Raw genomic sequence first — 26,640 nt, forward strand, 5'->3', positions numbered from 1 at the left:
GTGTAAAAATGCTTTTTTTTTTTTTTTTTTTTTTAAAAAAAAAAATCCGTAAGCGGGAGCGCTGTGGAGTCAGAGCGCTCCCTCGGGCACACGGGGCGGTTTTTTCCCGCTGCTGGGGTAAGAAATGGATAGAAACTGCCCCGCGGAGCGTGGCGGGGGGGGTGGAACCGGGAGTTGGGGGGGGCGGGCACCGGGGCCGCGCGCGCGCGCTCCCGCCCTCGGCCAGGCCGGAACCGGCGCGCTGGCGCATGCGCGGCGGGCGGCGCGGCCCCGCTCCGCTCCCCGGTGTGTCCCCGGTTCCCCGGGCCGCAATGACGGCCGAGCTGCAGGCCCCGGGCGGCGGCGGCGGCGCGGTGAGAGCGGGGGGGGGGGGGGGGTGTGGGACGACGGGCACACGAGGTATTTGGGGGGGGTGGGGAGGCGGCGGCGGTGGGGCCGGGCCTCGGCGGCCCCGCTCCCCTGAGGCCGGGCCCGCGGCCCCGCGCACCCCCGGCCTGGCGCCGTCCTTCTGCCGCCGTTTACACCTCAAAAAGCCGCTGGGCGCTCGGCGCCTTGCTTCTCTTTCCACCCTGGGCGGGTGAAGCGTGGCGCGGGGGTTCCTTTCGCAGGGGGCCGCCTGCGCTGCGGGAGGGAGCTCGGGGTGGGCTTCTTACAAGCGGCTTCCCCCCCCCCCCCCCCCCCCCCAGCAACGAGCGGCAGCACTTTGCCTCCTCCATCCCCTCAGCCACCATCGTCTGATTCCCGTTAACAACCTCCGGGCTCTGCGCCAGTTGCCTCCCGCAGGACCCGGACCCACACGCCGCAGAGGAGGGTGCCCGTGCGCGGGGGGGGGGGGGTGGGGGGGACACCCCCCCCCCCCCACTCGCGTGGGTGCCCGTGGCATCTCCGCGTGAGGGACGCGCGTCCAGCAGGCCAGCGTCCCGGGCGAGAGCGGGACGAGGGCACCGGCCCTGCTGTTGCACCCCGAGGAGCGGGATCTGGGCGGCAGCGGCTCCCCGCTCACGGGGGGACGGTGTCGGGGCCCTGCCTGACGCACAGGAGCGGGCGCTGGAGGAGAGGGGGACTTCCCTGCCCGCTGCGTCTTCCCCCTGACGGGTGTCGGTTTGTAAAAGCCTCCGTCAGGAACGCAGGCACGCTCCCTGCTGCGGCTGGCGGGGTTTGTAGCCCTCTTCGTATCCCTTTTCCCGCTGGGGCAAAAGCTGAGGTGCGGAGGCTGAAGGCCGGGGCTCTGCGTGCCGCCGCCACCTTCCTCCTCCTCCTCCTCGCGCCCTGTTATTTCTGGAACGCCCTTGAACTCCCGCACCGCGCTTGCATCCATCCCTGCTTGCAGTTTCTCATCAAAATAAACCGCTTCTGAGCGCGGTGTGTCACATCAGAGCGAGGAAAGTGGCAAAGCCTTTCTGCTCCATCACTTACTGGCCGACCGCGTAATTCTTATCTCCAGTACCTTCCCTCCTCTCAGCCTCTTCGTTTTGTACTCATCCCCTGTTGCTGTAATTTAATACTAATAACATTTTGGTTGGGGTTGTTTTTCCAGCGGGTAGGACTTTGGTTTGGTTTTTTTTGTTTTCTTTTTTTTCAAGTGCAGTGCATATTAACAGCGGCAGCACGCTGGTGTTAATTACCAGCTCTGGAGCTTGTTTTAAAGCACCAGGGCGCGTAACCTCAGAAAGCAATCAACCAGACGAGTTATAGCAACAAAACCATGTGTGCTCCCCCAAAACTTAACAAAGTTATTGCACAGACTGTGGTTCCTGGTGGTTTTTGTGGGCTGCCAGTCGGCCGCAAGCCTCTTGAAACTTGTTGTACGGGATAAACTCTTTGCTGTTAATACAAGTCTTCTCAAAGGCTGAATAAAATTGCACTGGAAATCATTAGAATATTAAGTGGTAACTTTGAGCGGTGGGTCAGTAATTAGCTTTTATGGTTACAGCGGCCTTTTTGAGTCCTCCTTTTGGCGAAGCAGAAAAAACCCTGAAAATCATGCCCTGTCCTGCCTCGGATTTTGCTATTGTTATACGGTTTATTAGTGTGAGGTTTTTTTTCTCCAACGGAAAAATATGCCCTGCAGCCTGAGGCGGGGTTAGCCGCCAAGCATGCCACTCGCTAAGGTAGCAAAATTAGCAACATGATATAAGTGGTTTGCCTTTGTGAAAGTATGCCTGTCCCAAGCCTTGTTCCCTTGGCTCCTTATCATGCGGCCCCTCATCGTGCCCTTGGCTGGGCCTGAGGCTTCCCAGCGCCTCTTGGCTTCTGTCAGGACTAAAAGAGTGCGTGGGATGGGGGGGGGGGGGGGGGCTGCGCACACTCATGCACGCCTTGCCTTGTCACAGTTGAGCAAAAGTAGTATTTTAGGTGAGACTCTAGAACAAATAGCTTGTCAGGGAAATTCCCATCAGAAAGTAATCTTGGATTTTTTTTTGTTGTCGTAACCAGTGGTACGGATGCATGCTATCTTTACAGTGTTTGTGTGTGGAACAGCATCCGTCAGCAGTGTGGATGGGAGGCCCAAAAAAACAGTTGGCTTCTTTCTCACTGGGTGGAACTTGGGCTCCAAGGGGATGAAAGCATCTTAGATTTTTTTCCCAGTGATGAGAGTAAATAGCAACTTGAATTTATTCGCCTGCAATGTGGCCGGTTAAGATTAACTAAACGTGTGATCTTAGGACGCTGGGTTTCACTGGGCTGTGCTGACGGCAGGTTCCTCGGCAGTTTTTAGGAATCAGGCGTAGGCGATGCGGAGCCGGCTGTTTTTCCAGTTGGAGCGTCCTTCCCGTGCTGCGTGCAGTGCCGCCGTTACGGAGCCGTATCTCGCGGCGCCAGGTTTTGCCTGGACCGAGCTGTTGGCGACAGCAGCCGAGCTGTGGCTGCGGAAGGGGGGGGGTGGGACCCCCAGCATCGGGGCTCGCTGCTGGAAGGGGGTCTTTGTAGAGAGCTGCCCCTCCTGATAGCCGCCTGACTGAAGTTATTCGGGGCTTGGTAGGCACAGTGACCGCTCCTGTGGTAAGCCGGGGCTGCAGAGATTCGACACGTCTGGTAAAGAAAATTTCTGTGACGGTGTTTTTTAAGAGGTTGAACCGGTCGGAGATTAGGTGGTTGACTGTGGCTTAGGGCCTAGAGCGAGTAGCTTGCCAAACTTCGAGTGGTCCGCGTGGTGGGGGAAGGAGAAGCGACAGCAGCCTCTCGGGCCCTTCTCCTGACACCATATTGTCAGTGAGAAATGACATGCACAAATGGCATGTGCGGCCGGACTTAAAATAGCCCCTCGCCGCTGCCCTGAGGACATGCGGCCTCCTTATATGTCCCGCTGGAGATGCCGGGGGGTGCCCGCTCCCACCGCAGGTGCGGCGCATCCGGCAGCGGGGGTGGCCTTTCCTCTCGGGCCTGCTAACGGCCTCGTGAGGATACAGCGGATGGAACGCCAGTCTGTAAAGCTGGGGAAGAAGCACGGTTTTAGGACAATGCTCCAGCTGACGCCGGCGTTACCATCCAGCGAGCGCGACGGGGTTTTGGTGACAATCTGTCAGTAGAAAGGAAAGAAAGAAGCAATACTCCGGTGAGCCCTCGGCAAGCCTTGCGGAGACGGCTCGATGCCTGTCCTGCTCACCTTTTCACGTGGTCTTTCTTCATTTCTTGCACATAGGACTGCCAGATGCTGTTAAACCAGCTGAAGGAGATCACGGGAATTCAAGATTCGGCTTTCCTTCATGCGGCTCTAAAGGTTTGTGCCTGTTGTCATTGTTGGGTGGAAAGGAGACCTCTGAATTTGTGCCCAAAAGTCAGGCAAGTTCAGGCTCTCTCGAAACATAACGCACAGGTCGGGTGTTCACTGGCACGTCTGTGGGCTGATGATGAGCTAGTCCTCGCTCAGACGGTCGGTGCGTGGCCTGCGGAAGCGATACCCTCTGTGCTTCACTGAGTAACATGGTGGGGTGAGGGGTGAGGGGTAAATCCTCCGCTGCTTTTCTGCCCCTCGCCCTGCTTCGCTGAGGTGCAGCCCTGAGGCAGACAGGCACGTGAGGCCAGCACTTGCTGGCGTCAGCGGGGAACGTGCGGTTTTGGGGTTCTTCCTATGGATTCATCCGCATCCGAAGCAAAAAGCCTGTGCTAAGTTGAGAGCAGCTCGTTTCTCAAATAGTAGAGCTTAAAATCTGTGCTGCAGCAGCACGTGCTGTGCTAAAACATCATAAACATTTCCCAGAAGTTCTGCTCCCACGGGGCTGTTTTCCGTGCGTTTGGGTAAACACAAAGTGAGCGGGTCAGTTCTCCGTGTAAACCGCTTCAGGAGTTCTGGACAGCTGCAGTAACCTCGGCGGCTTTTGCGGCTGGTGGTTGTCTTGGCCATCACCCGAGCAGTCGTCTTTGCTCCCGAGCGAAGGGACACGGGAATCTCAGGCACTTGGAGGAGCAGTGTTTACCTGGAAAGATTCCTCCTCCTATGGCATGTTTTGGCGTTTATAAGCTGCAGTCACAAACTGCTTGCAACTGCTTCGCTCTGGAGTCCTCAGATGCCGGTCTTCCTCCTGAGGTGTAGTAGCAGGAGGGGGGCCGTGCTAAAAACACACAAAGAGGTTTCTTTAAGAAAGTCCTTAAATGTTTCATTAAGAAGTAATGTCCAGAAAATGTTAGAATAAATTCAGAGGAGTTTAACCTGTAGCGATGGTCTGAGGAAAACCCTAGCTCAGTCAGAGACTCGCGTCTCGAAATCTGCAGAGTTTGTCTCCTCTGAGTCTCTCCTGGTGGCAAAGTACCCTGTCGCACTTCAGGCCTCCTGCGACCGCTCAAATCCCTTGTGAGGGAGATGAATTGAGTTAATGGAGTCTGCGTTGTCCTCGTAATAAACCCAGAGTGCTTTCTGACGGAAATTGCCAGCCTTTGTTCTTCTCAGTTTTTTTCACTACTGCTTGTCACTGACAGAAAGCTCTCTCCCGTGGCCAGGGAGAGCAAAGCGGGTGGCACTGTGCTTATCTTTACCACAGCCGCATTAAATGTCCTGCAAATGTCGGTGAGGTAACCCTGGCGCTGTGTTCTTTTTTTCCCCTATCGTTCCGCCAGGCTGCTAATGGCGACCTAATGGAAGCAGTCACCTTCCTGACGGAGGAGCACGCTCAGGAGCCGGCTCGGGAGGCAGCTGCTGCGGAGCCGTCCGCCTGGGAAGGGAGCGCCGTGGGCAAGCAGCTCCCGCAACGTGAGTCCTTCATCTCCGCTCCCCACCAGGGTTTCACGTGTCCCGGGCTGAGCCGAGAGGGGACGCGTCAGTCCTGCCCCCCTTCCGCCAGGGAACCCCTCCGGCTCCTCTCCTGGTGCTGATCTGGTTTTGCCAGTGCTGGTCGCTTGCCGCAGGACAGTTCGGGCACTGAAACCTCCCTGGTGAGGCAGAGCTGCGTCCGAGAGGAAGGTGACTTAGTAGTGTTTGAGAAGCGTTTGTAGGTGATGTCTCATGGTTACAAAACTGTCCTTGTCTTAAGCAGCTGGCCCTGGCTCACCCAGACAACCCGGAAAGCTGCTAGAGCCGAGCGAGCAGGAGAGAGAACCGAATCCCTGCCGAGGCATACATTTCTTTTTGCAGCATCTGCTGGCAGAGCAGGCAAATTGCGTGTTTAGCCTCATTTTCGTGAAAACTTGACGTGTCACTTGAGCTAGCAATTTGACTGCGTGACACGTGTTTTGATAAGCGTTACCGGTGTTGGCAAAAGCTGGCTGTCGGTTCGGTACGTTTAGATGTAAAAAGCGTGATCGTAGTCTGAGGTGGTTGAGAGGTTTGCTAATGACGCGTCTGTTAACCGGAGCTTTCCCACGTGAGTTGGTCACCGGACAGGCTCACAGGGCCAAAAATCTGTACTGGGGGCTTTGAAGCAAGAACCCGGAACAGTGCAGCTGCCCTGGGCTCCCCAGCTTCCACCTCTTCCAGAACTACTCGTTTTCCTTCCTTTCTCCTCCTTTCCTACGTAGCTGGTAGGTGAAGTGACTCGTAGCTGAGCGTCCTGACACAAGGGAGGGAAGGCGATGCTGTGTGATTGTGCCAGTTTTAGTGAAACCCTTTATTTCTTGAAACAGCATCAGTTGTCAGCACTGCTGTCAGGGCAGAACAAATACAAGCAGCAGCTGATGTTCCTGTTCCATTGTTTCAGGAGCTTTGAAATGTTCCCTCAGGCTCTGAATTTGGCTGTAAGGAAATCTGGCCTGTGCACAGCTGCATGACGCGTCCTGTTCTCCTCATCCCGCCCACGCAGTCGCTTTTTAGGATTCCTAGCGTGGACCAAGCTACAGGGATTTATATTTAAAACTTCAGCTAGAAAATTGTGCTCCATCATTAAAAAAAAAAAAAAGCGTATTTGTGAGGCGTAACGCTTTCTAGAAGCTCCCTTAAAAGAAAAGGTTTGCCCGGTGCTGGTGGAAAACTGATCAGAGTGCTGCCTCCGCTTCCAGATGCGGCTCCTGCGCTTTCCCCTAATAACAAAGACGGCCTCCGCGCCGTCAAGGCCTTCGCAGCACTGGAATCGCCGAAGGCTCAGCCCGCAGACAGAGATGCTGCTGAAAGGTCAGTGGGTCCCTAAGTTGCTTTTGGTTTTCCCAGGCATCGTAGGTGGCTTCTTAAGCTGATAATTGCAAAACGGACACAAATCACCTACCGGATGTATACCCGCTGCTTTTAGAAGGTGCTGGGATCCTTACTGCCTTCTGGGCAGTTGACCTTTATCTCTGGGGCAGCACTGCAGCGTGATGGTTGGAATTATAGAGAAAAGCAGGTCTGGTGGTGGCTGCTCGAGTCCCCGCTGCTGTTGCTGACGTGCCAGACAAAAGGGTGCTGTACTGGCATCGCGGCACCTGTTGGGAGGCGCCTCAAAATCCCTTGTGTCTTTCCACCTCACCCTGCCACTGTGTCGCTTCCGTGGCTTGGATTTGCCTCCAGCAGTGACGAAGGGCACCAATTTTGCACGCAGCTAGCTCGGGAGGAAAACCAGGGGTACCTTACTACCTGCCTCCATCATTCCCAGTTGCCCCGCAGTCCTGTTTTCCGCCCGCCTCACCGGAGAGCTGGAACTTCTCTGGGGTCAGAGAAGACAGCGCCTGCCCGTGGCGCTGGGTGTCAGCCAGCAGCGCCCGGCCCTCCCGTCCCGCCCGTGACTAGAGGGGAGTTGGGTTCCCGTCAGCCCGGGGAGGCTTTGTGAGGTGGTGATTCCCAGCACGTTGTGCCTCTCTTGTGACAGACCGCAGGAAGCGCATTCTGCAGAAAGCAAAAACCGCTCCAAAAGGAAACGCTGCGAAGCCTGGGGAGAGAACCCCAAGCAGAACGACTGGAGAAGAGTGGGTGACTGGCCTGTTGGAATGAAAAATATTGGAAATACGTGTTGGTTTAGTGCTGTCATACAGGTAAGTTGATCGAAAGGTTCTCGTGGAGTGGCTGCGGTCTGGGAGTCAAAACGCTTATCGGTTAGAATTCAAAATGCGGCGGCTCTGTGAAGCGGTCGTGTGCAGATAAGCGAATGTGACCGTGCTCAAATGAGACCTCCGTTTTTGTTTGATATGACTGTGATTTATTCTGGGCGTGCAGAGAAGGAGCCAAAGAGCAGTTAAATAGACTTTGCTTAAAAATAGGTACTGATACACATAATCTGTGTGTACGCATGCGGGGTTTTTTTGGTGCAGTGATGCCCAAATTCTTATCGAATGACAGAAGCTTGACTGGCAAAGTGAAACGATAATTAAATTTCACTGCAGTTATTGCTGGCTCCATAATACATGGTATATCATATTTCAGTTAATGGAATACGCTGGCATAGATGCTTGAGCAAATAAGCGACTAGGCAGCATATATTATTAGTGATAACCTAAACGAGAAGAGACTACGCTAAGCGGAACTGGGCGGATTTGTCTCTTCTAACCGTTTCACATCATTAGATAGACGTTAATCGTGCCTCCAGCTTTGGGAGAGGAAGTCGGAAAGCTTCGGACGGGCTCCTGTCTTACTGTGACTTGTTCTCGGATGCTTCTTCTAAACTTGCCTGTGCAGAATAGAGCACTCCTTCCCTGGAATGGTTGGTTACATCCTAGAAATGGCAAGATGAGATTTTGATCTCTCTCTGGTGGGTGCGAATGTGCTGGTTCGGCACGCAGACTGCTCGCTTCGTAAACATTTCTTTAGTACCAGAAGGCCAGCAAAGAATTGGAGGTTAACAAAAAAGCTGTCGAGTAGGGGAGTGACAGCGAGGCATCGGATGGCAGCGCGTGACGTCCTCACGGAGGCTGACTGGTCTTTTACCTCTCCTTTCCTTTCAGTCTCTGTTTCAGTTGCCAGAATTTCGGAGGCTGGTCCTTGGGTACTCGCTCCCACAAAGCGTGCTTGAAAGCTGTCGCAGTCGCACTGTAAGTTTTCATCGAGTAACGCTGTAAAATGTCCCTCTTGTGGTATACTGTTCTGCTCTTTCTCTAGGCAGATTTAATTTGGCGCCGTCTGAGATTGCTGTGCCGACGGTAACGGCTTTCAAATTGTCAGGCCACGTTAAAGACAAATCTGTGAAATACTTCTCAAAGACGGAATCGGTGTGGGAAAAGATCGGATGCTTCTCGTAGAGCTTTCCTCTCGAGCTTTCAGCTGTGGGGCAGGGAGAAATTTGTCCCATAAAACTTCTTTGGTAGCTCCGGATGGTTTGCTTGTTCGCGAGCACCGCAGCAGACCTGGTATTTGAGCCAGTCTGAAGGTCCCTCCAGCCCCAGTACCTTCTGGGAGCGGTCAGCAGAAGGTGCTTAGCAAATCCTCAAAGGAAAAGGCATACCTGGAGCAATCCTTTGCCTGTTAGATCATTCTAGCTCGCGGCCACTGCCATTTAAGAGGCTTGACTTTACTGGCTTTCATGTGTGCTGTCGAGACACTAAAAAAGCCTCAGATGCAGACAGAGTAAATTCATCAATTCACCAGCTTCTGCCTTCTGTTTTCGCACCGATTACTTCTGGCCCTCTTCTCCAGAGGTTTTGTTTTGGTTGAATTTTTCTCTCCCATGCATCCACTGGGAGACCAGATTACTCCTGGGAAATGACACTGCACGTCTTTCTGCTTTTGTCCTTTTTAATGTCACCTCTTTCCTTGGTTGTTTCGAGATGCTGCTTTTTTGAGTCACAGGAAGGGCTTGCCTTTCCTTCTTTTTGCGATGCAGGGAAAAAGAAATATCGCATTCATGCAAGAACTTCAGTGTCTGTTTGCTTTAATGCTGGGGACACGTCGTAAGTTCGTAGACCCTTCTGCAGCAGTGGAGCTCCTGAGGGATGCGTTCAGATCCGCTGAAGAACAGCAGGTAAATCGCGTTAAAGAGCCTCGTGCTTCCTTCAAAACAGCACTTGCAGCCACGACAATCTTGTTTCGCTTCATCCTGCTGTTACTTTCAGAGGCCCCTTCCCATGTTTGTCAACTGACAGGCAGCTGTCCCTGTGTCGTTTAGGCGGAATGTACGTGCTTGCTAATTAAACAGCCAGCGTAACAGTGCTCTACCCAGTGCCATCTGGGTAGTTGGGTAGCGATCGCAGTAATTTCCTCTGATCTAGTTTTCAGATGAGCAGAGTGTTCATTATCGGTCTAAATCAGCACAGCACTTCTGTTTCACACTTCTTTCAGCTGGGTAGGTACAGCAATACCAGTCGGGTTGTATTCCAGTAGGTTTGTGAAACCAGTAGACCGTGAAAACGCTTTCTGGTTGGTATTCCATCTGACTCTGGACTTTTGTCTCTCTTCTAGCAAGATGTGAGTGAATTTACACACAAACTACTGGACTGGCTGGAGGATGCGTTCCAGCTCGCGGTGAACGTCAAGTGAGTTTTTTGTGATCTCGGGAGTTTGCCCTGACACTGAGGAGGAGCGGATTTTCAGTGCGACACCTTAAGAAATGAACGGGCTTGATGTGAAAATTCTGAGTAAATGAGAGTTCTTTGTTTATTGAAGGTGATGCTCCTTAAGCTCGAAGTGTGCTTGTGAAGTGTTATATCTGCAGGGCCTGTACATAAGCGTAGGACTTTATTCAATGCCACTGTGGCCTGCAGAGTAAATAAACTCTTTAGGGGAACTCAGCAGAGCTGGTGTCCAGGAAAGATCTGGGTTTTTGGAACACCATTTCGAAAAGTAGTGCCTCACGGCGGGTTTTTGGTGGTTTTTTTTTTGTTTGGTTCCCCCCCCCCCCCCCCCTTGCCAGTGTAAATGTCAAAATGTGCTTTTGAGTATCTAAGCAGATGACAAGCTTCCTCTGTATTTTGTGCTTGGACAGAAAACTTTACTTTTGACTGTAGGAAGGTTCCCGAGCAAACGCTCAGGTTATGACTCGGGGCTTCTCTGCGGCCCGCAGCTGCAAATGAACACGTGCTTTTTCCTTCTGAAACAGGAACCCTGGGGACAAATCTGAAAACCCAATGGTACAGCTTTTCTACGGGACTTTCTTGACTGAGGGCGTCCATGAGGGTGAGTTAAGGGTTTGGTAGCCTCACTACTCCTTTAAGTGTTTTGACGCATAGCGGTGATGACGCGGGATTTTGTTACGTGTTCCCGATGAAATTGCCTAGTTCTTTACAGCTGCTAATAGTCTTCCTGATAAAATTGTCTGTAACGTTTATAAAGTCTTCTGAAAACATGTCATGCACGCAAGCGCTGAGGTATCGAAGGCACTCGTTTATCAGGAGGCTGGCCCTGACAGACGTGTACGCGGCTCCGTGCCGTTCGGTTCTTGCAAGTAGCGCCTCTGACGTGTGCTGACAACAAACGCTTGAGTTACCCGGCGTTTTCTTTTTTTTGTTCTCCTAAGTGAGTTCATGTTTTTTGTTTCGTTTCCATCGTCCAGGCAATACTTTTTCCAAGATCGAAACCTTTGGTCAGTATCCCCTTCAGGTAAACGGTTATCGAAACTTGAATGAGTGCTTGGAGGGAGCCATGGTGGAGGGAGAGATGGACGAGGCGACAGCGTCTCGGTCGGTGACGTATGGACAGGAGGTTAGTTTTAGGCGCTTTTTGTTTTGTTGAGCTTTGTGTTGCCTGCTGCAGAAAAATGCAACGTGTGTAGCGCAGGGGTGAGTCGGTACATTCAGGTAGCTTTAAACGGCAATTGTAAATGTTCCCTGAGAGCTGGATACCAAATCTTTTCCGGCTACCTGGTACCTCGTGTAAATGTATGTTAGTGGTACGTGGCGAGACGCTAAGTCTTTGCTTACTTGTAAAGCTGTGTTTGTTCTATCTAACCAGTTCGAGGCGTTTGTTTTAAATTAAAACGGTAAACATCTGCTTCTGATGCAAGTGTGATAAAGTCTCTCTCTTTCTGTTGAAGCCTACCTGTACCTGAGTAGGGGGAGAACCACTCACTGCCTCCATATTTTCGGAGGGTAAAAGTACAGTGCTTAACTCTATGGTATGCCATTTGGAATTTGTATCTTTCTCCCTATTACAGTGTGTGTCGTTTTGTTTTGTTTTTTTTTTTTTTCTTCTCATTTTCACTCTTATCTTCTGACTGTGCTGATTTTTATTTTAATTTTTTTTTAATCTCACGAATCACAAACCAATCATAAAATCCTTAGTCGCAGTAAAAGCGAGGGAGTCCCATTACGTTCAGCATCTTACACGCCTAAGTGCAGCTGAAAAGCCAGCTTAGACAAAGGCGGAGAAATAACGCGAAGGCATTTCAAAGGGGGTCTGGCGTAGAGGGGGCAGGGAAAGGTATTTCAATTCTGTGAGAATGTGTGAAAAACGTGTTCCTGCGGTTTAAAGTAGCAAAGGCGAAAGGAAGTCTCGGGCGGGTAAGCCCTGTCCGACTCAGGACTCGAGTGTTTGTTTCTGGTTTTCCTCGCTCCTGCCTGAAGCTGTTCCGATGCGTTTACAGCAGATGTGGGCAAAACCGCCGTAGGCCGGTGCCAGAGACCGAGGGGAGGAGGGAGCTGATCGGGCAGGTGCCTTTCAGTGCACGATTTTGAGTTCCTCCAAATCCTTTTCCGAAAAATAAGGGCCTTTGGACTGATCGCGGAGATGTTTTAATTATTCTTTGTCTGTATGGACAGAAGGAAAAGGCTCTGCTGGCTTTATTGCTGAGAAATCTGACTGGAAAAACTGTGCATCTTAATTTCACTTCCTAGGATGTCGTGGCTAGAGGACTGCATGATAGGGGACATAGAGAATAAGGTGCATTTTGTCTTTTGAGACCGTAGGTGAGTGTACGGAAGCTCAAAGCCTCAGTGGGGTTAATGAACGAGAATTTACATTTCTCCCAGATAATAGGTGTGTAAATCATTCCCGCTCTGTGTTTATGCTCTCTTGTTCTGAAAATTGGGCCGCTTCTCCAAAAGCTCTGCTGCCTGGCCGTCTCCTTCCAAAGCTTTTTTAAAGGAATAGAAAAAATGAACGCCTTCATTGGAAATGTTTTAAAAATGTGCTGTTACGCTTTGGTGTGGGGCAGATGTATTGTGGCAGGACACCTGACATGAATCCTGCCAAGGAAAATGACCTTAGCGTGCTCATCCCAGGTCCAGCAGGGAGCATTGCCGGGTGGTGCCGTGCCCAGGTAGGTGGAGGAGACTTCTGGCAGCAGCTGCTGCAAATATTTGTGAGGCTGGGAAGAGAGAGAGGAAGTGTAAAATCAACCGAGAGTTTTTCCTTCAGCGTGGCTCTTTGAAACGTGTAAGAAACACACAGAGAGCGAGTGTCTTCTCTGAAGCTCCTAAATTGCATGGTTTGTAAATCGGCTGAGGGAGGATAAGGAGTCGGGCACTGCTTAAGGGCCTCTGTTTTGGTCGTCGTCGTTGCATGTGATCTGCGTTGGAAAGGGACTCTCTTGGAGGCTCCTAGCTGGCATCCAGAGTAGCGTCTGCTCCTTCTGTAAAGTGCAGTGCTGGGCCTGTTAGTAATCCGTCAAGCCGAATGCATCGGGCAATGAAAAGTAACTTTCGGAAAGCTACGATGAGGCTTTGTCACGGGAAAAAACGTAAAACGGAAGCGGAAATTTTAATCTCGTAACATTTGGCTTTCTGACTACTCACTCCGTGAACAAAGTAGATACTAATTCGGTACTCAGAGACAGACAGACGTGTAGGATTGGTCTGAGATCATTTAGGGTCAGTCGAAAATGTGCCGTTCAGCAGTCATCTTACAACAAGTCCCTTTGGGGGCATTTCTGCTTTTGTTACAGCGCTGGTTTACAAAACTCCCACCAGTACTGACCTTTGAACTCTCCCGATTTGAGTTCAATCAGTCACTAGGACAGCCAGAGAAAATTCACACCAAGCTAGAATTTCCCCAGACTATTTATATGGACAGGTGAGTTCTTCTGTTGTACGGTATGTTTAAAGCTATTGCTTTATTGTAATTAACGGAATTAAAAAGGTCGTATGGGTGAGCAAGGAAGGGTTCTACAATATCTCTGAAAGACCCTGGATGTTAGAAGAAAGCAAGTCTTACGTGGCGGGGCCCTGCGGTTCTCTGTTTAGGTACCTCTACTGCAGTAAAGAGCTTATTCAGATGAAGAGAGAGGAAATGAAGAGATTGAAAGAGAAAATGGGGATCCTGCAGCAGAAACTGGAAAGGTAAGCAGCCGGCCAGCTTTACTTTTGTGGCCTGTGGAAGCGTGCGAATGCTTCCTTCAAAATGAGCTTTCCAAGAGAAGAGGCGCTTGTAGGGGAAGGAGAACCAGCACCAGGCTGTTCCGAGAGGCGTAGGGTTGAGGAAGTGTGGTTTTTAAAGACAAACGCGTGGCTTTGACGGTTTCTGAATATTACCGATGCCGTTACAAGAAGAAATTCTTTAAGGAGTCCAGTTGTCACTGTCGGCTGCATTGGCAAGTCCCGGTGAGGAAGCCTGGTAATACATTCAGAAGAATCTACGGGGCTGGGGTTTTTTTATATTAGAGGTCCCCTCCAGCTTGGGGTTTACTGGGGAAGGAAGGGGATGGACAGGAAGGGTCTGGTTTGCAGACAACCGGATGATTGCGCGTGCGAGGTGCTTTGTGTAAAAGTCCTTTCCAGTCGGCATTAAACTTGCTGGCAGCTTTTATATTTAAACTGACGGGTCTGTGAGCGAGCGGCAGGCAGAGGCGTGCTGTGCCGCGGTAGCCGTGGCGGTGTCTCTGCTCGGTGGGGTTCTGGTGGACGTCACGAAGACGGGTCGTGTTGAGGCCCAGGGGTGGCATCCTGCGGGCTCTGGCCGGGATGGGGCTCGGTGTCTCCGCGGCAGCGGGTTTGGTGTTGTCACCTAAGCGGTGCTGCCGGGGCCCCCCCGTTTTGGCTGCCGCTGAGCAATGCCCCGCAGCCGCGGGGTGTCCCAGCTCGGCTGGTGGGAGGTGGTGAGTTGGGTCCCTTTGCATCACCTGGGCTTTTCCCCCCCTCCCTTCACGGGTTCAACCGTCTCCCTCCCCACCCGGGAGTTTCCCTCCCTGTTGCCCTTCTGTTGTCCCCTCAGCTTTAACCAAACAGTCACACTCCTTCCTTCGTGCGACATCTCGCGGTTTTTCCTGTAGGTACATGAAATACGGCTCCGGCCCAGCCCGCTTTCCGCTGCCCGACATGCTCCAGTATGTTCTCGAATTCATCGCTACGAAGTCAGCTGTGGTTGTTTCTTCTGCTCAGGGCTCTCCGACAACGCTCCTGCAGTCCCAAGCCAAGCCTCATGGTTTGGACGTGCTTTCACAGCCAGATGGGTTAGTACACAGAAGGAAAAAATAATTCATAGGAGAACACTTTGCCTTTCAGCAAAATGCTCCCGGTTTACATTCAAAAAGGGAGTTGTTTGTCTGGGCACTTGGGAGCGTGATGCTGTAACGTGTGAGTGCCTGTGCGAGTAGTCAGTCACTGCTGTGCTTGTGATTTGGTTCTGTTTGTGCAAATACAACGCCGCATCTAGCCTGGTTTTTGGTTTTTTTTTTTTTTCCTTTCCCAAAAGCACCACCATATGCCTTGTTTAAGCAGCAATTCTGAGTTAAAGTACGTGCTTTCTTTGGTTAGGCCACGATTTTTTTTTTTTTTTGCTTCATCAACCGGAAACTTAATGCAATATTGGGTTATGACAAACCTGTCCCGCACGGTTGCTTTACGCTCTAAATTAAGCTGAGTAAATACATGCGTTTCTTAGTAGTAAGGGAAGGAATGTTTAGAGTTGCGCATTGTGGATCAGCGCTTACAGGTTTCTGTAAGAATTGAGGCTTTCGTTTGTCCTGGATTTTAACTTGGTCTGTTCAGGAAGGAGTATATTTCAGTGTCCTTGTTCTCTTTACGTTTTGTACCATCCTGGAAGTGAAATCCTGCTCTGGGGCATTTTCCGTTTGGTTTGTTTCATATTCTTTTCCAAAACGAGAAAACCCAAGAAAGATTGCAAGACCTGTCCGCTGCTCTTGAATTTTCCTTCACAGTACACGCGAAAGGAAAGACGCTAGGGCTGAAGATGGAGCTTTCCTTTCGGCAAACTCTTCACCGCAGCAGAAACCAAGCACACCGCTCCAGCCTTCTGGCTCACCAGCAGAAACCTCGGAACGCCCAGCTCCTGGCGTGGTTTCCGAGGAAGAGCTGAACCTTGTTCGGACGTGCCTGCAGCGATGGAGAGATGAGATTGAGCAGGACGTGCAAGGTCAGTCCCGAATGCATTTGTCGTGATTTTTCCTGTTGAATGCCAGCCCGGTTCCCCCTCTGTTGCTTCAGCTGGATACGTCCTGAACTACCAGTAATCCTGCACGTGTTTCAGCTCTGCCGTTAAGGGTGTCTGATGGTTCCTGCCCGGCTTCAGACTTTTTGAAGCGGATGGGGCTGGACTAGCCTGATGAGTAGTCGTTCATTTTTATGCGTTTCTCTCATTCACGATGTTCTTGGCAGATCTGAGGGAGTCTATTGCCAGAATCAACCTGTCCATTGAACAAATGTACTGTGGCCCTCTGCTCCAACAGGTAAGAGATGCAACTTCATTACATGCATATTAAACTGATGTTGCTGGTCCTGGTCTTTGTTAGTAGCCGTCCACGGAAGCTGCCCGCTTTCTTGTACTTTAAAAACCCCAGTGATGAAGCAGAGAAGGGAATCCATGTGAAAAGCTCGTTGCTTTTTCCCTGAGAATTTTGTCAGTTCTCAGGAGGAGATTGCCCATTTAAACCAGGAGTCTTGTGCCAGGCTGCGGCTGTGAACGTATTTGCGATTTTCCGTACAGAGCTCAGAGAAAATACTATTCCTAAAAGTACATCTGAAAACCATGCCCGTGTGAACTTGCAGGTTCCCTACCGTCTGCACGCAGTCTTGGTACACGAAGGGCAAGCAAACGCTGGTCACTACTGGGCCTTCATATACGACCAGCCTCGGAAAAGCTGGCTCAAATACAACGACATCTCGGTGACGGAATCGTCGTGGGAAGAACTGGAGAGAGATTCCTTTGGAGGCCTGAGGAACGCCAGCGCCTACTGCCTGATGTACATAAGTGATAAGGTCTCCCGCCTCGTTGCAGGTACTGGAGCCGAAGCTGCCGGTTCATTAGGCGTTTGTGGTCTCTCTCCAGCCTGCACGATCGTTCCGTTCCGCAGCCTCTCTTTGGCACGGCTGTCTTTCGACAACACAAAAACACTTCACCCCGGATAGAAGTGAAATAATTTGTTCCGTACTCGATTCCCTTCTAAATCCCCGGTAGGGTGGCAAGCCGAAGAACGAACGGTGCTGGCCAGATGAGGCACAGTACTTGAGGTCTCAGTGATGCCTCTGAATATTCAGGCTCCCCGTTTGCCGCTTTCAACCATGCGTGTAGCGCTGCCGGTTTTCCCGCTGACTCTTTATCCAGCTTAGGTGTCAGTGTTTCTTTTAGAAGGGCGTGCGGAACGCCTCCGGCCTTATTTCTCCCAGTTCTGTCACGCTTTCTGGCTTGTTGGCTTGGTTTGTAGCGATATAGTTATCTGGAACCTGAAGGGGGCTTGCTTTGTTTTAGGGAGCCGTTCCTGGCGTATGCGGTGCTGGGAACGGTGGCTCCGGCTTGCGGGTGTACTTGCGGTGCCAATGTATAAATAGTTCTGTGGAGAAATTGTTGTGCACGTGGCGCTATACACGGCAGACAGCTGCCCAAGAACCTAATAATTTCTCGCGCGGTTCATTTTGATGGAATAAATAGAAAGAAACAATGGAGAACTGTCATTCCGTTCACGGCTAAATATGGCTGATGAGTATCTGGAAGTTGTTCTTTGTCTGTCTTCCTATGACAGTTCTGTTTCTGAAATGAACCCGTGGGGTGGGTTTTTTCTCCTATTTCATGCAATTGCTGTTGGTTTTTTAAAAGAAGCTTTGCTTTTACAAAGGGCGCCTAAGAAATATCTGGTGGACAGAATTGCTGTTTGCTTCCGATAAATTTCAGGACTTGCCTACAGCTGATACTACTTGGGTTTTAAAACTGCTTTAAAACCGAGTACGGAAGTAGATCCAAAGAGCGCTGAGGAATTCCCGGCATGACGCTCGTGCTGTGGGGTCCGGGCGCTTCCTTACCTATCCACCCTGTGTAGGATTGCGGGGACGATGTCTCCAGCTGACTTGTGAATTTTCGGGCCAGTCTGACAGTTTAAGTACCGTTCTCTCTGCAACGGTAGCCCTGGCATAAGGAAGTGTCTCCGACTTGCTGCATCAGCAGGTGCTGTTCCTGGAACTTCTCTGTGACAGATGCTGTCCAGTAGTAGAACAAAACTGGATTTTGTTTTGGACGACTGTGGATTCGTCTTTATTTTTGCACTCTTGCTTACGAATCATCTTAACCTACAAAGTCAGGAGAGGGGTGGGGTTTTTTTCCCGATTCTCCCTCAGCCAATTTGACCGTGGCTTTCCCTAATACCGTGTATTTGTTTAGTCTCTAGTGGCGGTGTCCTGCTACTCCGTGCTTCCTTACGTGCCAGCCCTGCGTTTCTTCCAGGTGAGGATGACGGCTCAGAGGTTGGGCAGTTTCAGAAGGAAGTCGAAGCCTTGCCCCCAGAGCTGAGACACTACATCCAGGAGGACAACTGGCGACTCGAGCAGGAGGCCGAGGAGTGGGAGGAGGAGCAGTCTTGCAAGATTCCGCAGATGGAGCCTTCGCCTGCTTCCGAGTCGCAGGACCTCTCTTCCGAATCGGGCCCAGGTAACGCCACGTCCGAGTCTGCAAACCCTGTTGAAACGGGCAGCGGCCCGCTGCTCAGAAACACCGCTGTGGCGGAGCCTCGCCTGAATTCCCAGGCACCTGGGAGAAGCTGTTGATGAAGCAGCGAGGGCAGCTGGCAGCAGCTCGGTCCTGGCAATACGGAAGGCTATTCTACTATTTTTGCATGCGCGTCCTTCCAGGCTTGTCACCAGAAAAGCTGTTTTCCACTCATTTTATCGTAATGGGCTACTCTCCTTTCACTGCCAGAGGTTTTTTGTTTTGTTTGGTTTTTTTTTTTTTCTTTTTAATAAATACCGAGGAGAAAATGTTCAAGTGCTGTCCTCTGGAGCGGGAAAGCGTGGCTTGGCAATCCCTCACGGTGCGAGCCGTACCCGCTGAAGAGGGGTGTGCACCAGCTCACGGTGAAATGCCTTCACCTCGGGGGCGAATGCAGCGGCCGTTTCACCCCACCGAGACGAGCCACAAAGCGTTTTTAGGGCAAGAGAGGAGAAGTCGTCTCGCGGTTGGTGCTCACTGATCCCCCTCCCCTGTCGTGGCAGATCAGTCCGCGGTCTGCGAGCAGAGCGTGCGCTCCCTGTCCTCGGAGCACGCCAGGATTGCCAAGGAGCAGACGGCCAAGGCCATCGCAAACACCGCCGACGCCTACGAGAAGAACGGCGTGGAGGCAGCGCTCTGCGAGGTAGGAGCGGAGCCCTGGCCCGGGACCAACCCGTGTTTGTCGTCTCGCTCTTCCGGAGGGACCGTTGCTTTTCCCATTTCCGTGTAATTCTGCAGCTGTGCCGTGTTCAATGCGGCCCCCTTTTGCTTTCCTGTATTCTGCATTGGTTCTCCTTACTCTTTCTCTTCTTTTTCCTCTCGGCCACAGCCCAAGGAGGTAGAACCAGTGAGGGCCCGACCGGGAGAAACAGCCCTTACAGTTCAGGCAGAACAACCGCGGGACACTAAGGAAACAGAGCCTGCTGCCCCAAGTAGTTCCCAGGTCTCTGAAGTGGAAATCCCCAGTGTGGGGAAGATTCCCGTTAGATCTGATGCAGACGGATATAACGAGGAGGTACAGATCCCAGTGCAGGGGTTCGCTGCGGCCGGTCATTAACCTCTCTAACTTCGTAGTTAGCTGGCTTTTTGAGCTTCCCTGAGATGGGGTGCGATAGTGGTCTGTGGCGGGTAGGATGCTGTTCGCCAAGTACGTTTTCCCGCTGTGCAAACGAGGAAGGCCAGACCAAATTGTTAAGTAATTTCGTTTGTGAAGGCCGCAGAAAAGCAGCTCTGGGAAAGCTCGCAGTCGTTAGCTCTGCGCCTTGTTCCTGTAAGTCTTCTCTCTGGCACAACGATGTCAAAATTGATCCGAGCCGCATTAATGTATTTACAAGCCTCTCTGCTGTGTTCAGTTACAGTTTTGTCCCCTCTCTCAAAGACATTAGCCCCTCATAGCACAGCGTCCAGTACCCTAGCTACTGATTTTTTGAGTCTGACTAATTAACCGCACTCATACATACTCGAGCAGCGTTTTGGAAGTCCGGTCTTCTTCCCAAGCGCAACCAGATTTCACACGGATTCTGAGACCCTTACTCCTTGAGTATGTGTGGTACCTGCTGGCGTGAAGCTGGCGCGAGGAGCTGCTCTGCCGCAGGCACTGCTCCCTTACTGACACCGCTGAGCAGGAGTGAGTGGGACGCACGGAGGGTTCGGCTGGTGCGCTTTACCTTCTCGCTGGTTCAAGTTACAAATTCTGGCCTCGGAGTGACCAGCCTTTAGACCTTTACGTGCTTAAAAAAGAAAAACCAAGCCCAGCCCAGCATGTAAAGTGCATGGGATAGATGTATGGAGTGCACACGGAAAACGCAGCTCTGGCTTGTTCCCCCCCTATTCGCACGGTTTCCTTTAAACCTTGTCTTTTGAAAGTGTTTTCCATTCTTCACCATGCCTTCTTTTCTTTCCCTGTCTGTTACCATTTTCCTTGGTCTTGTTTGTGTTTGTTTCCCTGCTTTCGTGGTAGGTGATGCTGAGTCCAGCCATGCAAGGTGTCATCCTGGCTATTGCCAAAGCCCGCCAGACCTTTGATCGCGATGGGTCTGAAGCAGGGCTTGTTAAGGTATCTCATTTGTTTGCTAAATCCAATCGTATGGCTAGCCGTGTTCACAGAATGAAGAATCTGTGCTATATTGACCTAGCAGGAATGCGAAGGCAACGATTTGTGCGGGTTTTCTGCTGGTTAACGGCCTGCCTTTCCCGCATTTCTGTTTCTGCTCTCTTATTGGGACAACAGGTCCCTGGGTTCTAGACAGTTTTTAGAGCTCGTGAGGAGGAGCTAGCTTCCTCCTCCCAGGGGGACCGACCACCTTTGGGTTACTTTTCGCTATTTTTCTCTGCTTATTCCTTTAGTATTGGCAGTTCTCGCGAGGTGGAGAGTAGAAAGTAGACATTCTTTGCCTGCCTCTCAGAACCTGCTGCCTAGGGTCCTCAGTGTGATCAGCGGAAAATAAACCAGAACCCCATACCTGGTTTTTTTGGCCCTGAACGTGCACGTTTATGGTGACCTCTCCTGGTAAAATGCGTGCTCAGGAGGTGTGTGTGTTGAGCAGAGGGATTTGAAAGGATAAGCAGTGCTGAGTATCGAAGCCGGTGTCGGATTTGAGAGGCGGGTAGATTTCGCCAGAGACGCGGCACGGGAGAAATCACCCGTGCGGGTGATCTACAGGAGAATCGGTCACAAGACACTCTTGCGCCTTACTGCAGCTGTAAGTGTGTTGCAGCTGGTTTTTTACGGCCTCAGCACTTGCAAGAGGAGTACCGAAAGCAAGGCAGCTATATGCCCCCCTCTCTGAGAGGCACCTACACACCGCGGCGCTTTGGAAAAGCGCCCGCTTGGCGCTCGGGCTTCGCCCCGGTGCGGGTGCCTTTTTGGTTGGTGGTTGCAGGTGCTGGGGGCTCCCGCTCCCCCTTTGATAGAACCCGGCAGCGGAGGCTGGGGAATCCCGTCACTGCAGGACAGGCTCAGGCTCCGCGTCGGCTGCGGTGCCGTTCCCCCGGGCAGCAGAGCGGCCGTGCTAGCCCGTGTGTTTCCTCGGCAGGCGTTCCACGAGGAGTACTCCCGGCTCTACCTGCTTGCCAAAGAGACCCCGACCCCTCAGAACGACGCCCGGTTGCAGCACGTCCTCATTTACTTCCTGCAAAACAACGCCCCGCAGCAGGTGGTGGAGCGGACCCTCCTGGAGCAGTTCGCGGACAAAAACCTCAGCTACGACGAGAGGTTTGTGCCGCGGGGTTCCGAGACGAGGCTTTTCCCCTCACCTGGGGGCGGCTGAGCTCATTTTGCTCGTCTCTGCTTACACGGAGCCAGGTCGATTAGCATCATGAAGGTAGCGCGAGCGAAGCTGAGGGAGATCGGCCCCGACGACGTCGATATGGAGGAGTACAAGGTAAGGGACGGGAGCCGGCGGCGGGTCCCTCGCTGTCTGAGGCGCCTGTCTGCGGGGGGGTGCTGAGAGGGAGGAGCAGCACACCGAGAATCCCCCGAGCACGGCGGACTGTCGGTGCCGCCCGTCGGCTGATTTACGTGCCGCTTAGGAGAGACGTTTTACCCCTTCAGAGGGTAAAATCTGAGACCCCTCAGAGGTGCGCAGGAACGGAAAGGGCGCGCGTGTGACACTCTCCCTTTCTTGCTGCTCCTCAACAGAGATGGCATGAAGACTACAGCCTTTTTCGCAAGGTGTCCGTTTACCTGCTGACAGGGCTGGAGCTCTACCAGAACAGAAAGTAAGTCCCCCTGGTTGCTGTGCTTGGACAGAAGCAGCCAGGGCCTGAAAGCGAAGGCCGCTGTGGGGGAGCGGCCTCCTGCTGACGGCCAGCTTGCGTTCGCCCTTCTCTTTGAGGCCGGCGGGCTTGTTGGTCGACTGGCTCATGGCCTTTTCCCGAATGCCCAGTCGACCCTGGTTAAGTTGAAGTACTCTGCTGAGGCGCTGGCTAGCTGCCCTGGAGTTTCCCCTAACGTCTCCCTCTGTGAATTAGAGCTCTACAGTCTCCTTTCCAGAGACGGGTTTGCAGGAGTGATTGCCGGAACTTATTTTTTTTGTTCGCCCTTCGGAGTTCTGTAGTAAAATTAAACCGTCTTGAATTGGACGTTAGACTTGGTGTAAACACAGACTTGGGAGTATTCTAGACCCTCAAGGACTTGAAAAGGGCCTTTTTTTTTTTTTTTTCTCCTCCCTGCTGTTTTAGAACCTGTATTTCACATAAACAGTGCAATGTGGAGAAGAAGAGCAGTGCCGTTTTATGAAGGGCTTGTAATTTGAAATGTAGTTTTTCCCAGTCCGGAAAATAAACTGGCTTTCAGAATTTATTGCTGGATGGAAACCGAACTGAATTCTGAAGCGGTTACCAGTGATGAGCCACCAAATTCAGGTGGGCAAATTGACCAGAAGCTGGGCGAGAGCGTGTTAGAGCTTCCCTGGATTGACCTCATCCTTGTCAGCTGTTTTGCTTTCTCAGCAGGGGGGTCGGAAGCTAGGGATAGGTGAAGGAACTGAAAACATCACCTCTGCACCTCTCTGAGCCTTCTCTCGAAGCGCAGAGGTCTCGGAGCAGTAGAGGAAAGCCCAGCGCTGGCATCCCCGCTCAGGCTAAGGTGCACCCGAGCTGGGCTTTACGGGGCTCCGCCTAAGAGGCTCCTTTGGCAGACTGGGCACAAAGGCACCGGGCTGACTTGACGCAGGGCACCTGCTCCTTTGTGCTTTGGCAAGGAAACAAAGTTTTTCCTGTCGGGCCTGATGCTAGTTACCGCTGCTCAGGCCAAGTGGAAAACAATTCCTGGGCTGCCGCTGTGGCCCTGACAGAGCCTGTGGGCTGGAGGCCTGACACTCTTCTCCTAGGTACCACGAGTCGCTCACCTACCTGGTCTACGCCTACCAAAGCAACACCAAGCTGCTGCTGAAAGGAGCCAACAGAGGAGTGAACGAATCGCTGATTGCCTTGTACCGGAGGAAGTGCCTCCTGGTTTGTACCGAGGGGCTCGGCACTCGGGGAGGAGGGGAGGGAGCAGATACCTCTCATCGGGTCCCGTGGACTTGCGCACCCCCAGGTTCCGTAGATGGTCTTGAACCCGATCTTCTGCTCTGGGTTGACCTGGATCATCAGTTTGTTGTTTTCTGTGCTAGGATTCCTGCGATTAAGGGTGGCTCTTCCACCGGAACCTGCGGCTTGGTTCTCTTAGTCTTTGCGTCTCTCCGTGGGGCCGTCGGCGAAGGGGCCCGAGCCGCCTGCTTTTCCTGACGGCGTGCTGATGGTCTGAGGTCTGTGCTTGGCTTTACGAGTCTGTCCTCCGGTTCTCCCTCCTCCCCTAGAAGCTGAACGAGGTGGCGGCATCTCTCTTCGTAAGCTGCGAGGAGGCTCGTGTGGCAGAGGGCATTAGCATCCTGAACGAGCTGATCATCCCCTGCATGCACCTCATGAACAACTTTGAGATCTCCAAAGAGGATCTGGATGCCATCGAGGTCATGAGAAACCACTGGTGCTCCTATTTGGGACGGGAAGACATGGACGGTAGGAAGGGCTGCCAGCCTTGTCTTTTTCGTGCTGTTTGTGGGCAGGGCAGTGTCTAGATCCGAACTCGAAAGGAATTAAAGGACGGTTTGAAACCTTTCCTTAAATCCCTGGCGTTCGCGCTCTAGCGTGTCTGGCTATTTCTCATTGTGAGAGGGGAAATGTCTTGGAATCATCGACTGAATTATGTTACCGACGAGCTTAATCTTTTGCACTCGGGCTGCAGAGGAAGGATTCCTCTCCCCTGAAACGTGAAAAGCCAATTTCAAGCGAATAGCTCAGCGTTATCTAGGTGTGCTTAGGCTTTCCGTTGTCTTACTGACTGGAGGGTTCCCCGCGGACGGCGGGGGGATGCTGGCAGGCTTCAGTGCAGGGGCAGGTGCCCTCCAGGGGGGAGGAGGAGCAGGTTTTGTCAGGGGCCAGAAACACGGCCGGAGCGGCAGGGCGCTGGGTTTGGGAGCCAGACCCGGGGGACCTTTGGGTGCTGCGGAGACGTTTGTTGGTTTAGAGCTGCTCTTGTTCTGGGTTTCCTTCTGTTCTCTGGAGTCGGGCTCCCGCAACTCCCCTCGGGTCGTTGCCCTTAAGAGAAATCGGTTTCGACCCCCTTGATCTGTGTGTGCGGGTCTGGGGAGTCATTTCAGGGGCTTCTGTCGTTAGCAGAGGGTAAGCGCCACTGGAAGATGGGGGAAGAAAACCACGGAGCTTTATTCTCAGCATCGGAACGTAAAAATAAAAAGGGGAGGGATTGATGCCAGCGCGCAAGTTGCCCGCCGTCGGGCTTGCCACGACGGCATGTACTCAGGCGGGAGGTTGTCACCACCCCGAAGCAGGCTGCTTGCAGCTCCCGGACCACGCCGGCTGGCTGAGGCGTCAGCCCTTCCTGCCCCCCCTTCCTGCCCCCCTTCCTCATCCGGAGGCGGCTATCCCGTGGCGCGTGGGCCGGGGGCACTGCTGTGGGGCACGGCCCGTCGCCGGGGCTGGGTGGTGCCTGCTCGGTGCGGGCCGCCCTGCCAAGGGCCGGGGCCGCGGCATCGGCTTATAGCGGTGCCCTCCCTTGCCTTGAAAGGCAGAGTCGGCCTTGGAGGGTCTCCCTGAAACGCGTGGGTCCTTCTGCCTGGCCGGGCAGCGCGGCGCCCGTCCCCCGGGCGGCGAGGTGGCAGCCGTGGGTGGGCGCGGGCGCGGGCGCGAGCCTCCCCTGGGTGCGCAGGCGCTGCTCCCCCCTGCCTGCAGGAGACGGGCGCTCTTCAGCGCCGGGAGATCAGCCCCTAAAAGGCGTCCTGGGTTTTGAGCTCGCGGCCCTGGAGCCCTCTGCCATCTGGCCGTTTACTGACTGTTTCATCCTCTCCCCCTTGACAGCAAAACTGCAGATGAAGCTGGGCGAATTACTGCCCCGGCTCCTCGACTGCTCCACCGAGGTCGTTGTTCTGAAAGAGCCCCCGAAGATCCGGCCCAACTCCCCCTACGACCTCTGCAGCCGCTTCGCCGCCGTGATGGAGTCCATCCACGGGGCCTCCCCCGTGACTGTGAAATAGAGCGCGGGCTCCCCGCCGCGGCCTGGCAGGCGCGCTGCGGAGCGCCCGCCCGGCGACCTCCCGCCGGGCAGGGCTTGGAAGGGAGAGGGGAGAGGAGGGGCGACCCCGAGTCACGGCTGTGTGCTCTGTAAATACGAACGAGTGAAAAGCAGGATTGCACTTTTGGGATGAGGCGGTGAGCGGCGGCGCGAAGGACCGGAACCACTGCTGTAGCCCGGCAGCGCCGTCTGCCGCGGCGTCCCCGGGCCTTCGCGGGAGGTTTCTTCTGTTCGGGCAAACGCTGCCGCACGCAGATCGCTGGGCCCGCGGCGGCGGCGGGGCGGGAGCCCGGCGCCTCCGGCCAGACGGGCTGCGAGCCGCCGCTGACCCGTCAGGCGCGTTCACGTCTTCCTGACCGGCTGCCAGGCTGTGCGCCCGGGTCTGGCCAGGCTGCCGCTAGCAGAGCCTGCGCCGTGGGAGCAGGGCGGAGCGGCGGCTCGCGCTCCCCGTCGTGTGGGCAGCCCCGCGTGCAGCTGCGGATCTCGGCCAAATCAAGCGGGCGCTCGCCTTTTGTACTTTAACCGGCGCGTGTCTTCCTCGGAGAGAGGCACGAGCTGTTGGTGGCAGTGGCAAGAGGCGGGAGGGGACGGTGACGGTCGTCTCCCGCGCAGCTGTGCGGCAGCGACTGGGCGCGGGAGATGACGCGCTGCGAGGGGTGTGCCCCTCTGGGGTGGGAGGGCAAGCTTCCCTCTCGCCTCCAGATTTTCAGGGCCCGGTTCGTGTTGATGACGACTGCGAGAGCCAGAAGCAGCTCCACTTCTGCTGGTGGGGGGGGGCGGCGGCAGGGGGTGGGTTGAATTGACTTTCTGTAAGAAGTGCGCCCCGTTTGCATTTCCTTTGGCGGGCAGTCTGTACTTGGTTTGAGCTGTTGTTTTAAACCAAATGTTCTGAGTAAGCGGAGAGGGTGGATCCAGTTTGGCAGGACTATGCAGATTTTTCTAAAAGTGCAATAAAAGCATTTGTTCTATGTTAGAATGATAAAGCTCCCTCCATGTTTTTATTTCGCTTCAGGGTTACGCCTTAAGGTTCCTTCTGGCTTCAATACAAAGAAAGGGAAGCAGGGGAAAAAGGAAAAAAAAAAAAAAAAAACAAAAAACAAAACAAAACAAACAAACAAACAAAAAAAAACAATGTTGGCAAAGTAATGCAGAAATTTTGGAGGCTTGGTGAAGCTCCCAGACGGGCAGAACGGTGCACGGGCTCATGAGCTCATCTTGGGTCTCCTGCGAAGACAGCGGAGCAGGCGGGAGCTGCTGGGACGGGAATTTCACAGAAACTGAGCAGAAAAACGGGTGAGTTGGGAGACGAGCGTAGCGAGGCTCAGAGCGGGCAGGTCCTGAGGAGACGTCGGTGCTGATTATCGGTGCCGGGGGGTTTCTGGGGCGCCTTGTTCTTGGGAGTGGAGGGTCCGTTCTGGAGCCCTTTCCGGTTTCG

At 53.3% G+C, this 26,640-nt stretch overlaps 1 protein-coding gene across 4 annotated transcripts; it reads left to right on the plus strand.

The window, feature by feature from the left end:
- The first annotated feature begins 240 nt into the window (after window positions 1-240).
- On the plus strand, window positions 241-26,184 carry USP28 (ubiquitin specific peptidase 28). 4 transcript variants are annotated; one of them, XM_042800416.1, is made up of 26 exons: window positions 241-353; window positions 3,644-3,721; window positions 5,056-5,188; window positions 6,430-6,541; window positions 7,212-7,374; window positions 8,281-8,367; window positions 9,156-9,293; window positions 9,731-9,804; window positions 10,368-10,444; window positions 10,821-10,969; window positions 13,149-13,276; window positions 13,447-13,542; window positions 14,472-14,651; window positions 15,360-15,574; window positions 15,817-15,887; window positions 16,207-16,435; window positions 17,873-18,076; window positions 18,637-18,776; window positions 18,963-19,148; window positions 20,094-20,189; window positions 21,169-21,347; window positions 21,438-21,516; window positions 21,774-21,853; window positions 22,966-23,089; window positions 23,437-23,635; window positions 24,992-26,184. In XM_042800416.1, exons 1-26 carry the CDS (start codon window positions 249-251, stop codon window positions 25,165-25,167), a joined length of 3,498 nt encoding a protein of 1,165 aa, XP_042656350.1. In that variant the 5' UTR covers window positions 241-248; the 3' UTR covers window positions 25,168-26,184. The 4 variants fall into 4 exon arrangements, with proteins under 4 accessions (XP_042656350.1, XP_042656352.1, XP_042656353.1 ...); XM_042800418.1 differs by lacking the exon at window positions 18,963-19,148; XM_042800419.1 differs by lacking the exons at window positions 18,963-19,148; window positions 20,094-20,189.
- Window positions 26,185-26,640: the final 456 nt, after the last annotated feature.

Source organism: Tyto alba, unplaced genomic scaffold, assembly GCF_018691265.1.
Source record: "Tyto alba isolate M040663 unplaced genomic scaffold, T.alba_DEE_v4.0 Super-Scaffold_32, whole genome shotgun sequence".
NCBI classification, from domain to species: domain Eukaryota; kingdom Metazoa; phylum Chordata; class Aves; order Strigiformes; family Tytonidae; genus Tyto; species Tyto alba.